At 41.8% G+C, this 15,534-nt stretch overlaps 2 protein-coding genes across 3 annotated transcripts in view; one reads left to right on the top strand and one right to left on the bottom strand.

Annotated features, from left to right (window-relative positions):
• Positions 1–85: 85 nt before the first annotated feature.
• On the bottom strand, positions 86–2,886 carry LOC107392334 (ubiquitin protein ligase E3 component n-recognin 7). Its single transcript, XM_015970081.3, has 11 exons — positions 2,352–2,886; positions 2,102–2,235; positions 1,967–2,027; positions 1,787–1,882; positions 1,658–1,711; positions 1,476–1,581; positions 1,259–1,386; positions 889–1,074; positions 655–811; positions 503–564; positions 86–416 (listed from the first exon to the last, which is right to left on the bottom strand). Exons 1-11 carry the CDS (start codon positions 2,466–2,468, stop codon positions 333–335), a joined length of 1,185 nt encoding a protein of 394 aa, XP_015825567.3. The 5' UTR covers positions 2,469–2,886; the 3' UTR covers positions 86–332.
• Positions 2,887–6,020: 3,134 nt separating this feature from the next.
• The window catches only part of itpk1b (inositol-tetrakisphosphate 1-kinase b), a 23,087-nt gene continuing 13,573 nt past the window's right edge, over positions 6,021–15,534 (top strand). The window contains exons 1-3 of one of the 2 annotated variants that reach the window (XM_054741605.2): positions 6,021–6,247; positions 6,676–6,829; positions 8,587–8,611. In XM_054741605.2, coding sequence (XP_054597580.1) covers positions 6,735–6,829; positions 8,587–8,611 — 120 coding nt within the window. In that variant the 5' untranslated portion in view covers positions 6,021–6,247; positions 6,676–6,734. The remainder of the gene's footprint in view (positions 6,248–6,675; positions 6,830–8,586; positions 8,612–15,534) is intronic. The other variant, XM_054741606.2, reaches the window with a different exon arrangement.

Here is a 15,534-nt window from a genome sequence, read left to right as displayed (position 1 = left end):
TCTGTGTTTTATTTGTATCGTGAATTCATTTTGATCACTTTTTTTAGTGGTTGCATACCATAAACTTAAATCTATAATGCAAAAGTAAGCATTCTGTACATTTTTATTTGCAAACATGTTCAAGTAAAATCCTGGCTAATACAAAAATCAGAAAAACTAATCAAATGCATCCGTGTGCAACATCTGGATCTCCAGAGTAAGGCATGATGTTAAAATCCTAAATCTCGACTAAAGGTAGAGACGTTCACATTAAAGCAAATATTTAAGAGAAAACTGACATTTAAATTGAAACATTCTCTAAAGCAGCATATGATGGCGGCAGAGGGACGTTGCTACTGGTTTCCTGGATTCGTTCTGCGTTTCTTTCTTTCTTGCAGCTCCTTGAAGAACTCGTGCACGTCTTCAGCTGTGACGGTCTGACGGACACGGAGGGAGTACGTTAGGATTCGTTTTGAGGACCACAGGAAAAAGTTCAAATAAATGTCGAGCGATCATGATTCACCTTTCCTTCAGAAACACATCGACTGAAAAATTCTCCAACCGCAGATATCAGCCCGTTGATACCTAAGAGAAAAGGACAAATCAAATCTCAGTGTTACTTTATGCATCTGAGGAAGAAATCATCTCTTCCTTCCCGTCCTTGCCCATCCTCACCATAAACAACCTCCAGCTGTTGCACGCGGTCCATCGAGCTCATCAGCGTCATCAGTGGGTGCTGCCCAAACGGCTCCTCCAATCCTTTCTTCTCGTAAGCCAAAATGGTGTCCGACTGATCCATGAGAAACTGCACTTCTGCAGCCACGTAAGTCCTCTAAACACGCAGAGGATAAATGTCCATTAAAAAGTGCTCGTTACCTAATGAAGATGTTTGAGTACACCCTGCAGCACCTTGCAGCTGGTGCAGGTGCAGAGCTGTGAGCGCCAGCCATAAGGCCAGAAAACAGCTCCTTGTCTCAGCCTGTCTAACCCCTGCAGCTCCTTCAACCTGCACTCTGCACTCTTCTTCAAGGCCTTTGAAGAGCTGCTCATCGTGTCCTCATGCGTTCGTTTGCAAGACGTGCTTCTGGTGTCATCCTGTGGTGCAAAACAAAAAGATTAGTGTCCACATCACCAGACTGGCAGAGCAGAAGAAGCTTTGCCTCGTGTTGGTTCTACCCCAAGAACATATTAGGAGCCGGAGCGTGTTTTAAATGTGCACCTGGCCCTACAGCACCACCTAGTGGCAATTTCATATATTAAAAGCTGCACTAAAAATCACCTTTGTATGCATTTCACTGTGACTGGTGGATGGTTCCTCATCCCTTTCTGGGAGTTGGTTGCTGTTTTCCTCCTCGATATTGACATCTACATCCTCTTCCCCCACTCTGATGTTGATCACAGGTGGTACTGAAACAAATACAGAGCCACAAACGTTTCACAAAAGAATTGCACAACATCACGTTGGCTTAAAGAGAGACTCATCTAGACCTGGATACCTGCAAAATGAGCAGCATATGTCCACAGGAAAGGAGCTTTGTTCATGCAAGCTTCACAGATCATCTCTTGCAGCTCCTCTGGTTCAGCCATGGTGCAGCCTAAATGCTGTATGGAACAAGCAAGAAATATAGAGGGGGTCGGGTGTATTTTAAATTATAAGCAGAGGGCGTCTTTTGCTTACTTTGCTGTGAAGCCAGTCCTCACAGATGATGCACTGGATCATCTCATCATCATCCTGTTAAACAGAGCAATATTAATGATGGAAAAAAAATAAAGTTGCATCCAAAGCAGGACGTGCATGAATGTAAACCTGGTTTTCTGTGTCTGGGTAAGGGCGGTCACATGTGCAGTAGCAACCGCTGAAGTTGTGGTTGTAGTGATTCTTGATGTTCTCCTCATCTCTAACCTTCAAAGATATTCAAGATATAAGATTAAATGTACACAAAACAGCTGAGAACTTCCCAGTTTTATGTTGGAATGAAAAACTCACAGGAGTGAGGTGGCACTGGAAATCACCAAACTTGCCATTTCCACAATCACAGCGAAAATTTCTGGAGGTCAAAAAACAAAAGAAATTTTATAAAGCAAAGAATGTCTGATTGTTACACCTAAACATTGTTTTTACCTTTTGGTGTACAGCTCAAAGATGTCGTGCCCTTCGTGGCATTTATTGGCACAAGCCAGGCAAACCCCTGCAGGCTCTGCAGTATTGGGGGTGCAAGTGATGCAGGCAAACACAGCCTGCCTCTTCACATAACCCTGCAAACATGAAGTCACCGTGAGTCCGCTTTTATAAGCAAACATTTCAAAACGAATGAGACCTTTTCGCTTGTGTTTGAAACAAGCAGCGATGCGGTGCAGGAGGCTTTTCTTACCCGAGAATAGGAGCAGTTTTCGGCGTCGCTTCCAGCCAGAACACACAAAGCCCGCTCCAGCTCCTCCTCGCTGACCTGAACACCGTCCACCTCCGAGTCCTGCTGGTGAGTCGCCATTCTGGGGGAAACCACAGCAGACCGCACGCAAACACGGGGCGTAGCAGTCGGTAGCAGCAGCCTCGGAGAGGCTAAACGACACTGTTGACAAATTACTGCTCCTGGCGGGAGTTTAAGCCGAGACCACGTGAAGGAAGTGACGTCACGCGTTTCCGACACACACTACGAAAAGGTTTATTTACTGAAGTTTTTAACTAAATAAATTTAAAATATGTGACGAATACTTCTTTATTAGTGAGAAACACTTAATTCATTTAACTATTTTTTTATTAAACGTCAAGGCATCAAAACACTGAATGTGCTACATTACAACTAATGTTGCCTAACAACCTCAAAATGTGCTCAAAATTGATTTGATTGAACAACAGATGGTGAAAATATATATTTTTCAACACACAAATAAAACATGAATTTTGAATGATGAAGGCATATTTTGGAAGTGGTCGCTGTGTTCCTGTCAGGGTGCGCTATGATCCCAAATCAGTGGATGATTTGAGTTTATTTGTTTATGACTGTAAATTGTTCCTCATTTGTTTGTTTTGTACAGCCTCCCATTTTAATCTCAGTTATGCAATTTGAACCTAAAGAGGGACTTGAATTTTTTTCTGTTGTCCACATTGTATTTATTTATTTATAAACATGTTTATCACAGCAATCGTGTGTAAATATGTATTTTAATGCACAGTAAAAGGTTCATATTAAACTTTAGGTAAACGCAATTTATTTGCTATGTCCTAACAACTAAAAGAAGATACTCTTTTTTAATTGTTATAAATGTGCAAATATGCGATCACACATCATTAGTGTGTGTGGATAGTCAGGTTTTTTTTAAAGAAAGTCATCCTCTGATTTTTAAATTAATTTATTTCCTTTGTTCTTTGTACTGTTCTTGTACTTTGTGGACAATGTCAATAAGGTTAGATCTAGCATCGCTCCTTCAGCCTTATCGCTGCCTCTCCCAACTCCAACCAGGCCCGTCATCCTAGATAGCTTTGCTCCTGTTTCTTTGCCTGAGTTAACCAGACTAGTTAACTCTATGAAGACCTCTGCATGCCCCCTCGACATCTTACCCTCATCTTTGTTTAAAAGTGCTTTTCAGTCCAGCGGTCCCAGCGTGCTCTCTATAATTAATGCTTCTCTGGTTTCTGGTCAGGTCCCTGCTTACTTTAAGAACACTGTAATCCACCCGTCTTGACCGCTCTCTCCATAGCAGCTTCAGACCCATCTCTAAACTTCCGTTCATCTCCAAGATCTTGGAAAAGGTTGTGGCTAAACAGCTCACAGCTGCTCTTGATGAACATAACATCTATGATTGCTTCCAGGCAGGTTTTTGTAGAGCTCATTCTACTGAAACTTTAGGGTCTCTAATGACCTTCTGACTCACAGTGATGCAGGGGACTGTTCTGTTCTGGTCCTGCTAGACCTGACTGCAGCCTTTGACATTGTTGACCATCACCTGCTACTGGAGAGGCTGAGAGACTGGGTAGGCCTATCAGGAACTGCTCTGGAGTGGTTCTCCTCTTATCTCTCTGAGCGCTCCTTTTCTGTGGCCGTCTCCAAGTTTAGGTCCTCCACCACCTCCCTTACCCATGGTGTCCCACAAGGTGCTGTGCTGGGGCCTCTGCTCTTCCTCCTCTATCTGCTTCCTCTTCAGCACATCCTGAGCTCCTTCAAAGGAATCTCCTACCATCTTTATGCAGATGACATCCAACTGTACATCTCCTTTGAGCCCCGTGAGATGTCTAAGCTGCAGCTGTTACACACCTGCTTTGCCTCTATCAAAACCTGGTTGGCTGGGAGCTTTCTACAGCTGAATGAAGATAACACTGAGATCCTCATCTGTGCCCCAGACAAGCTGGTTCCCAAAGTCAGAGACTCTCTTGGTCAGCTTGCTTCTCACACCAAACCTTCCGTCAGGAATCTTGGTGTGACCTTTGACCCAGCTCTCACCCTGGATTCTCATGTCAGTTCTCTTGTTCGCTCTTCCTTCTTCCATCTCAGGAACATTGCTAAGCTGAGTCCCATTCTGTCCCGCTCTGAACTTGAGACTGCTATCCACACCTTCATCTCCTCACACTTAGACTACTGTAACTCTCTTTTCACATGTCTGAGCAGAGCCTCCCTGAACCGTCTACAGGTGGTTCAGAATGCCTGTGCTCGGCTTCTGACCAAGTCCTCCAAACACACCCACATCACCCCGCTTCTCCTCCAGCTTCATTGGCTGCCAGTCAACTTCAGGGTTCATTTCAAGATCCTGGTTCTGGTCTATAGGGCCTTACATGGACAAGCACCATCTTACATTGGTGATCTTCTTAGTCCCTACACCCCCAGCAGGTCCCTGAGGTCCAGTGATCAAAGCCTACTGGTTGTGCAGCGCACCAGGCTAAAGACCAAAGGTGACAGATCATTTGCTGCTGTGGCCCCCAGACTCTGGAACTCTCTCCCCCTGAGCCTGAGATCAGTGGACTCAGTGGTCTCCTTTAAAAAGCAGCTGAAGACTCACTTGTTCAAGCTGGCTTTTGTATGACCTTCTTCATCCCCTCTCTCTTTATTCTGCTCTCCCCACCTATTCCTCCTTCCTCAGGATCCACTGATTTCCCTCTTTCCTATTCACTCTCTCTCTTTCTTTACATTTTTTTAAATCACAATTGCCTATTTTTGCTCATTTTAATATATTTTTAAACATTTTCTAAATACTTTTTTATATTTTTACATTTTTTGTTTTTGTGAAGCGCCTAGTGATTTTTGTCTTGAGAGGCGCTATAGAAATGATATTTTATTATTATTATTATTATTCCTAAACTGCATTAAAATTTCAAACACTTACACCTGTTGCTGTTGTTGTTTTTGTTGTTATTCATCAGTAATATTACCGCACATTAAATTACAACTCTTGCTGCTTCAAATTACGGTAATTTTAATAATCCATATAAAATATTGCATTCATGAATAACCTTTATTTATTTAGTGACAAACATGGGCTATAACAAACTTCTCCAGCTGGTGGCGTCAGTGTCACTTTTCTTTTTCTTCTCTAAATATATTTTCAGAAGTACGAGACTCGCTGTTTACTTATTTTTTAACAGTAAAGACTGGATTCGTTTTATTGAAGTCCATGAATTCACAAATCAGTTTACAAATGAACATTTTTGAGTAATTATTTACACAAATTCAAATTGATGGTTCGCTACAACAGTAGTTGTCAGCATTACAATTACAACTGCCTGAGAAAATAACGAATACGGTAACCAAATGACGTTTTTTGTTATTTAACACACATTTATTAGTTTGAAAATCTTGGCTGATGAAACGTTCACATTGAGCCTGTCCTTTCTGCTTCTCAGTCCCAGATCATTGCTTTTTGAATTACTGATTACACCAAACAAAACATATGACTGTTATTAAGGGATTTTTTGTGCATACTCCAACGTGATTTAGTAAGCAAAATGGTAAATCAATTAGATAACAGAACAGGATGAACGTTAATGATTACAAAGCAAATGAGTGGAAGCGCGTACCAACGGGCAGGGCTTATAAAGTTTCCGAGTTGCACATGAACGCAGCATCAGCCTCCAGGGTCCTGGGTGTGTGCAAGTAGTCACACTGTCCAGCTCTAAGCCTGACAGAGAAGCGCCAGCGTTGCCTCAGCGTGGGTCCAGCAGTGCCTCTCATCTGTCACCTCGGGTTTTCCTCCTTCTCCCGTGGACGGACTGAAAATGGGACATTCTCCGAGTTAGTTTCTGACGCGGACACGAACACACGGTTGCCAAAACTGCCAGGTTAGTTAGCTGTCTCTCATAGCTTGTCGCTCAGTTTTAGCTTAGTTGCATCATTCGCTTCATCTTTCGACAAAAAGAGGAACCGCTAGCTTTTTTAAAATTCAAAATAAATAAGTGCTGTGTGCCTGGTCTGCGGTAAGACGTGTAAATGTAATCGGTTAGGTGTGTAGACCACTGCTAGCCAGCTAACGTTAGCTGTTGATGTTAGCAGATGCGAGTCAGGGTGAGAGTGTGATGTTCGCTGATGCTGGACCACATCTCAAACCAAAATATCACAATTTTAAAGTTAATTTGCTACACATATGTCAAATTAAATCTCCGACTCTAAGAGGTTTTATTAAATCGCCACAGTATAAATCAACCGTCACATTCCAGAGGGTTAATAGCCCTGGTTGGGAGACCTAAAAGTGTTGTTCTGTCCTGTGCAGGTTGAGCCACGAGTTGCATCGTTCTTGTCTTCAGTAAGGGACACAGGAGCAAAGCGGAGATGCAGACTTTCCTGAAGGGCCGGAGGGTCGGATACTGGCTCAGCGAGAAGAAGATGAAAAAATTACATTTTCAAGACTTTGCTGACTTGTGCAGGTAGGAGACAGATGGTGGGATTTCTGACAGAAACACCCAGATGGTGTCCTTCCTTATGTGGCCCATACTGTTGTCTCCTCAGAAAAAAATTTAGAAAATGATTTTGCTGACCTGTCTGTCTGTGTTCCCTTTCAAACCTGGTTTCCACTTCTACATTCCTCTCGTTTGAATCTGTTTCTCTTTTATAAATTGTCTCATTGCTGGCATCTGACCGGTTAATAAAGCTGGTTTCAAGATTGCAGCACATGTGGAAAAAAAGCTGTTGGATTCAAATGGAACCAAAACTTTTTCATGTCCATTCTGTTTTGTACAGATGTGTTTATTATGCATCCAAGGGTTTTCACCTTTCCCACAGTGTTGTTACCTCATAGAGTGACCCGACTGAGCCAGAGCAGATAATCACACCGTAATCCACAAAACATTTTTAATCCCTTCATAAATCCTCTGAGGAACACACCTCCTGTTTTCATCCTGCACATTTTGGATGAGGTGCTGAAAGGAGACGTTTGAGATCTTGTGATGTCGAAGTGGCTGTTTCTGAAATGCTAGACTGCTGCCTTCTAGTCTTATCTCCAAGTTCTTCTTTCGATAAATTACAGCTTGTTAGAAAACGCATGTCATCGGCAGAAGGAAGGAAAATGATCAAGATAAGAATTTTTGACTTTTGAGTGTTTTGCAAGTTTTAGGTTTTCATGAACAGGCACACACAGACGTGTAATTTAAAAAAGTGTCCAAACCGGTTGACCTCTCCCGTCTGAATTTGTGAAATTAGGAAGTCTGTTGCAGAGCCGAAGTGGTTTGAGTTTAATACTTACAGTTACATGTGCCTGAACAAGTAACAAAGCAAGTTTGTGAGCTGCTTAATGGGTTTCCTGATATGCATGCCGTTGGAGATGTATTTTAATTATTTATTTTTCATTGTGTTGTGAAATCAAGAGTGCTCCTCTGACACGAGACGAATGTAACCCACAATGTGCTTGAATGCACCTTTAAATGGTTCAATCATCAATCACTCAGCGTAACTCTAAAAATCTGTCAGCATTCCACAACATTTTTTAAATACCAGAAAAAGCTGCCGACGAGTAAATTTACGGGTTTCTTCTGAAGTAACTGCAACACAAGCCTTACCGGTTTTAGTTTTTCAGCCAACCCCAGCTTTGTTGAGTGTGTCGAGCCATTTGGTAAAGCACTGACCCTCGCTTTTCTGCCTCCTGCCTTTCATTCTGCAGGCTCTGTAAATGTAGGACAGCAAATGATCTCCATATCTGAGACGGGATGAAACTAAGGCCCCATTCACTTGATGCGAAATGTGCCAGCTGCAGTATTAAATATCCACATTGTTGTGGAGCTGTGAATGGCTACACTACTGTTACCGCGGGGCTGCGTTTTCCCTTTTTTATGTTTGAAAACAGCTGGGTTGGACAGGCTTGAGTTGGTGATAGTGCTGTTGTTTTTGTTCCCTTTGTAAGTTCCTCTCACGGCAAATATAAATCAGGTTTGGCTTGTTGCTTCTGCTGGTCAACCTGCAGGAAGAGAGCTGGTTCAGCCAGAAGTCATTTTACTGAAAATCAGGCCAGAACACTTAAACACAACGGGTTATACGATGCAACTTTTTCATGTCATCACTTAGAGGATTTGTTTGAATCTGAATAAGAGCAGCGATTAGAGATTAGGACTTTTGTTCACTTAAACCTGAACCGTAGTCTTTGTTTTGTTATATTCTAAAGATAATCTTTTTGTCTTTTTTTTTATTCCAGGAAAAGAGGGATAGAAGTTGTTCAGGTAAGCAAACCACATGTTTTATTGGCTATAAAATAAAGGTTTTTTAATCACTGTCCTTTTGCGTAACGATTATCTTCCAAATCTACCTACAAAAACGTGTTCACACGATGATCATTAAAGGTCACATTTGATTGTTTTCTCAAGTCTGCTGTGGTCTCTAGTACAGATGAATGCCTTGTGAATCTTACTCATTAATAGGGATGTGTATTTGTCAAATTCTAGCGACACGATCACGATAAAGGGGAGACGATACGATATATTACGATACATTCAGCCATACGATATTGGCAAATTTTTAGACTGAAATTATTGTATGAAAATTCAATAAACAGTCCAAACTGATGTGTAAGATGTTTAATGTGAGGTATCTGAACCATAATGGAGGGAATAGCATTTCAGCGGTGCAAACAAAACCCATTGCCCACTGCTGCCAACTAGTGGTCAGCGTCTGAATTGCAGCAAATCAAAAGAAAATACACAAATGTTTCCATGTAAATTCTTCCAACTATTCAATACACGCCAACTTTTGAATATCAATATAATATAGCGGAGAAAAATAATACATTTTTCCATATCAATATTTTCTTACATCCCTACTCATTAATAATAATGGGATGCAAATGTATTGCCTCTGATTGGCTAACAGCAATTATATGACTCTTCTGCTATCTTCGTTCGCTCTTTTTTTTCGTGAGTAAAATTAAACCCAACATTGATGTGTTCTCTCCGCAAATAACACGAGCTGGAACAGCCATGTTGTAGAGTTGCTTTTGCTAATGATTAGCTTCTACTAGCGAAGATGTGGGTGAGGCTATGAATGCTAATTATATGGAGTAGAGACTGGCCTTTTTTGACCTGATTGTTTCCTTCCTGCAGCTCATGCAGGCGATGGGGGATGAAGCAATTATGTTCAACATCCACATGCAACTCAGATTGACCGGTTGTATTTCAAAAAGAACAATTATTACACGGCTTCTCAGTGAAGGACACTTTAAAATGATTTGTTTTTTTTTTAGTAACCCATGCAAATGTGTTAAAGCAGAAACGGTTTCCTAAATTAAAGACATGTCGGACACGAGGCATGAACTAAACGTGTCATTTGTTGTTTTCTCATTACAAACATCATTCATCACTATTTTTAACACATTACCTCCACTCTGTTCACACACTTATTTATGGATCCGAGTGTGTGTGAGAATGGTGGTTATTTAGAGTGTGTGTGTCTACTTTGGGGCTTGACAGTGGTCCTATTTGAACACAATCGTACCAAAAACGCACTATGAGAGTCAACAGGGTGGCTATCGCTTCTAAACAAGGAAGGCATTCGTCTAGTAAATATTTATGTTCATTCTAGGGTGAAGATCTGGTAGAAACGGGCGTTGGAGAAGGAAAAGGTTACATGATCTACCCCTGTTCACTAACGGTGTAGTAAACGGGCGTTACCGGATCCTGGAGCTCCGCGTCGGTCTGTTTTCTCTGCAGCCTAAAAGGAAATTATTGTTCCTTTTCTCTATTTTCATGCACCTCACTTGAATGTTATGTTCTTTTATCTGCGCTGACGATATCAGCACACCATGATTGAGCCTTGTCCTGGGAATAGTCCCAAAGTAAGCAAGGCTTTGTTTCCCACTGTGCACTTGGCTCCTCATGGGAGACAGCAGATCCCCACTGACTCTTTAAAGGACCTACAGTTCTGCGACCAATGGCTAATCCCGTGTACAAGTCTCGTTTTCAAGTCTTAAAATTTCTCCTCATTGGTCTTCAGCAGGGGTGAAAATCCTAATGAGACATGTTTTTATTTATTTATTTTTCTTCCATACACCTCAAGGCATCTTGAGTCCACTCTAGTGTTGGTGATGCCTGATATGCAGTCAGTCTTACTGACTGTACTCGAAGGAATACAAAGGTATCCGTTGTTGTACAGGTCTTTGGAAAAAGCTTGTGTTCTCCAGTTTCATCGTTACAAACTCAGCTGCCCTTAGATGTTTTGGATTCGAGCAACAAAATTTACAATTCTGCTCATATTCCTGTAATGTTGGAGGCGGGCGTGTGTATGTAGAGGTGTAGACAAGTTTTTAGAAAAAGGCGTTTGTGTAATCTGAAGACTCACCTTTTAACCAATTATTATGGAATAGTTTAAGCCTTTTTGGAGAGACGTGGGAGTGTGGCTGTTGCGTGGATGACCTTTAGAAGATGCTGGTGGTAGTACAAGGCTGCACTTCTATCGTCTGACCTTGTCCCTGTGGAGTGAGAGACTAGCAGATATCATCCCAACCCTGGATGTCCAAGGATGTACAAATCCTAACTAAATAAATAATTTCCTGTTTATTACACAATAATGAACCCAGTGTCACTGATTCATTTCTTTTATTTAAAGAATGTTTAGTTTTATGTTTTAGCTTCTAGATTTAACACTATTCTACTTTTTTATTTTATTTCAAAGGAAAATGTGTTCCTTTTGTTCCCCAATGAATTGAAAGACGAAACTAATTCGTTGAATCAATGAAGCCTACAGTTGTTTGAGTAAATTTTAGATGAAAAAAGGGTTGACTCCTCCGGGAGGATGCTGTGATGTCACCTCGTTTGGACAAGTCTGCAGGGAGCTTTTCCCTTTCTAGTGTGGGAAAACCATCCACATCAGTACCCCTCAAGAGATTTATGAATAAGGAAATCTTTGGTTTTTGATCATTTCTGTAGGCGGTTCGTCCTTCTCTTACACTTCACCTTTTCTCCTTCTCGCTTTCTCCACACAGCTGTGGCTTATCGATGCCCCGAGCCCATGGGAGAACCGTCCTCCCACCCTTCATACATTAACCTGTTTGTAGCACAGAGCTGATGAGCTTAACTCGCCAGGCTCCGTCTTGAGGAAGCCATTGCTTGATCTCTGAGAGAGAACTCATCACAGAAAATTGTTGTTTTTTAATTTGTCTATTATTGCGTTACCGCTGTTATTATATGTTAAACGTGTTGAACGTATGTGGGGTAATTTTCCTGCCAACATATTGAAATTTGATTCCTTAAACTGTTTACCCGTGATGGCCTTGTGATTCAAAAACTTTGTTTGTGGACAGAATTTTTTAGCAGAGCAAGTTTAGTGGGAAAATGTAAATCTGCAGCCTTGGAATACAAATGTTCGCATCTAAACTTAGCCTTTCTTGAAGCAAAGCAAACCGCCTGCTGCCTTTCACGCCAGACTTTTCAACAAGGATAAGCTCACATTTGGCGTTTTGGTCAAATCACTCGCACTTTTGCAGAGAAGAGTCAGTTTCTAGCTTAACATTGGTCTAGCTAAGACCCAGTTCACACAGTGAGATAATTGTCTTTTTTATTTTTATTTTTTTTACCTGATTTTTTTCCCATTCCGATAACCTCAAATACATACCATAAAGATAATCTTGGCACTTAATCCTGTGGTGTGTTAAGATAAGAGCGTTCTGGTTGGCTCTGGAGTACATCTGTACAGTTCATCATTAATTGGCGGTTTTAGATGTGTTTGTCTTGGTACGATTTTGAGGGCAGACAAGCACACTGCCTGTTGAATGTTACTTGTAGCCAATCAGAAAGTGAGGTGACAGAGGTGGGCTGCAAGCTCCTCCTCCTCCTCCTCCATGTTTGTTTACTCTGAAGCCATGTTGGATTTTGCAAGATTTCCCATCTTTGTTCTGACGTGAAATGGGGTTATGTGTAGGTTTTGCTGTGTGGCGGCACACGTCTTTTAATCTTTTTATCCCCTTCTTCACTTTAGAGTTCCTTGATTTTTATTTTCTTGGGCACGTCATTTTTGCATAAAAAATATAATTTTGAACAGTTCTAAACTGATTCAGATCTGTGCAACAACTCCTCCTGATCATTACTTCCCGAGGGTTTCATGTATCCAGCGTCCTGTGTGTGTCAGTTGGACCCTCCATCTTTTTTCTTGTGAAGGAACCACATGCTGATCCCATGTTTTGTCTTGTATTGCATATACTTTGTGGCTTCAGACGTGTAACGTTAAGCGTTTCTCGTGAGGGTGCCACTAACCACACACCATGCAGAATAAATCATTCATTGCATCTGTCTGCACGCTGCACACGGTCGGTTTGGGCTTGTCTGACAGCAAAACAATAGCCAAGTGATGCTGGGTTTAGCTGCTACTGGAAAGCATCGCCTAACGCACGTAGCACAGGAAAACGGTGACAAACGATTTACACGATTGCTCAGTGAAAAAGTGGATAACTTCTATCTGCCTGCTAAAGATCAGCTCATGAGCTTTAGAGCGCAGTCCCAGAGCGAAGCTACATCAAAGCTGCAATTACATTGGCCCTGACCCATCCTCTCCCACCAGGGTTCTGCATGTTTTCTGTGTTGTCCATCACTACCATGGCCCAGTGCTAACTTTCAGTCCCATGGGGACCTGCAAAAACGTCATCTGACATTTCTGCTTTCAGCATTTAGCAGAACACCAGGGATGTTTGGGATGAGCTCTAAAGCAGGGCCAATCTGTGTGATGTGTCTTTGCCAGTGGGTGATGACCCCCGCGATGTAGAGTCCTGTTTTTGTTGTGAGGCCAGACTGTGTGGATGGGCCCTCTGTGTTGTGTAAGCGAGAGATTAAAAGCCATGCCTCGGTGGAGTTAGAAATTCCCATCCAGTAGGCCCTATCGCGCTGACATTGCTAGCTAGACAGAAAACAAAAAGTACTTCATGCTGCTGCAGCCTTGTCACCGCTGCACTGCGCTGTCAACTCTTTCTGTGCACATTGCAAAGCGTGCTATTAAAGTCATGACATCAAGTGTGTGTGTGTGTGTGTGTGTGTGTGTGTGTGTGTGTGTGTGTGTGTGTGTGTGTGTGTGTGTGTGTGTGTGTGTGTGTGTGTGTGTGTGTGTGTGTGTGTGTGTGTGTGTGTGTGTGTGTGTGTGTGTGTGTGTGTGTGTGTGTGTGTGTGTGTGTGTGTGTGTGTGTGTGTGTGTGTGTGTGTGTGATATTCATTTCCATGTTGTTTACATAGGCATTTTCTGCACGTCTATAAAGATTTCAGCCACGTTAAACACTCACAGGATTTTTTTAAATTTCAGGAGAACCTTCGAGGATCAGCTGACTCAATCTCCGTTGTTTCAGAAGCGTTTTTGCAGCTGGTTGTTTGTGCTAACGGGCATGTTTCCACAGGCAGCAGGAATGAGATCCAGCGTCGTTGAGACGGATGAAAATAGAAACGCTGTGTAAATGTTTTAGAGCAATTAGGAGATGCAGGTGTTTTGACACATTTGTTTTTTTATATCAACATACTACACGTGTTATACTTATTTTGACTTTATTGTATTGGATCAAAACTCACAGGAAAAAGAATGATCAAAACTTGAAGTTTAATTTGTCCTTAGTGAGGTTTACCACTGAAACCTTACAGAACAATCATTCCAGTTTTGTTGTTGCACATATCAATGTGAGCTTTGGGCCAAGTGTACCCTAATTAGTCACCTATCGCTCACACCTCTCGCAATCATTTACCAGCCTTGGCTGTGGCCGGCCCTAAAGAGACAGAGGCTGTACAGTTTTACAGCGTTTTTATTGACCCTCACCTGTGTGACGAAGGCGTAGTCACTCTTGGTTGACGCACTATCTGGACAGCACAAAGGACATTACGGTTCCGCCAATCTCTGACTTATTTGGACAGGTGTGGCTCATTAGTCTTTGGTTTGCAGTGATCCAGGCGCCCCCATTAGCTGATTAACTAATGGTTAAATGTGATGGAAACTTTTATGCGACGGCAGCATGACCATTCAAGATATTCTGTTAGATGTCCCAGTCAGCCATGATGGTAAACAAGGTCTTTGTGCAAGGGCCTAGCTTGGCTCCCTTTGTTATCTGCACACACTGAACATACCACAAAGAGAGCTATTGTCAAATGGACTGAACTTTTTCATGTGAAGAGGATTTGGTTTCTTGTAATGATGTGTTTTGATTATAATTCTGCCTTTTATGTAGCTTACAGTTGTTGTTTGACCACTTCTGGGCCGCTTTGCATTTTTGTTCTCTTTTCTGTTCTGTTAAACTGGAAGAGAATATAAAGTATGTTTATCGCAGGGCCTCTTAAATCTGCTCAGCAGGACTAGAGGGCCGACCAGAGGGAGTGTGTGTAACTCTGCACTGGGAAAAAAGACTCCTGAACAATTACAATTTTTCTAAGGGAGTGTGTATTTATTTTTATAGTGTATTGTAATCATAAGAAAAGAAAGTGGTTGTTTTAAAGGCAGACTAGGGTATGTTCTTGCATTTTAAGCAATCATTTAAAAAAGTAAACGGTTAAAAAAATCTAACCCCCTTTTTTCCAGATTTCCTGTAAAAGTCGTGCCATGGTGGTGCTGTTACAAAATTTTGATGGATAGTTGAAAGTTGGGCATTTCAGTCACCCTCTGCGGCCCTCACACAGGGACCTTGCTTTGATGCATCTTGTTGACATTTTAGTATGCTAGCTAATATATTGTGGCAGTTTTATGGTAAAAACAGGGTAATACAGCTGCTCAGTACCACCAAAAATTTGAGAAATTTCCACAAACATGAGCTCAAAACATCCAGAACCCACTCTAAACCACCTCCTGCTTGCTTCGCTTTCTCCTCTGCGCCAGCTTCGTTCACAGACAACAGGTCCGTCATGTAAACGTTTCCCAACAAGAACAGAACCAGACTTTAAACAAAACAAGTAAAACGACTCATTAAATGGACCTATGAAACAGAACATTTCAACTAGCTTGTGCGGCTCTTGCTTCACTTCCTGTTTGGCTGCTCCAAGCCAAGACCTTACGCTTCGTATATAAGGGAAATGTGCAGAGGGCAGAGAGTTGGTAAGAGGACAGTATGATGGGTGATTCAGGATCCGGATGAGGTTTTTACAGAATTGAACATTCAGATGTGATTAAAATAATCCTTTCCATACAGTTTTTTTTTATT

Source organism: Nothobranchius furzeri, chromosome 18 (assembly GCF_043380555.1).
Source record: "Nothobranchius furzeri strain GRZ-AD chromosome 18, NfurGRZ-RIMD1, whole genome shotgun sequence".
Classification (NCBI taxonomy): domain Eukaryota; kingdom Metazoa; phylum Chordata; class Actinopteri; order Cyprinodontiformes; family Nothobranchiidae; genus Nothobranchius; species Nothobranchius furzeri.
This window is presented reverse-complemented; position numbering and strand designations above follow the sequence as displayed.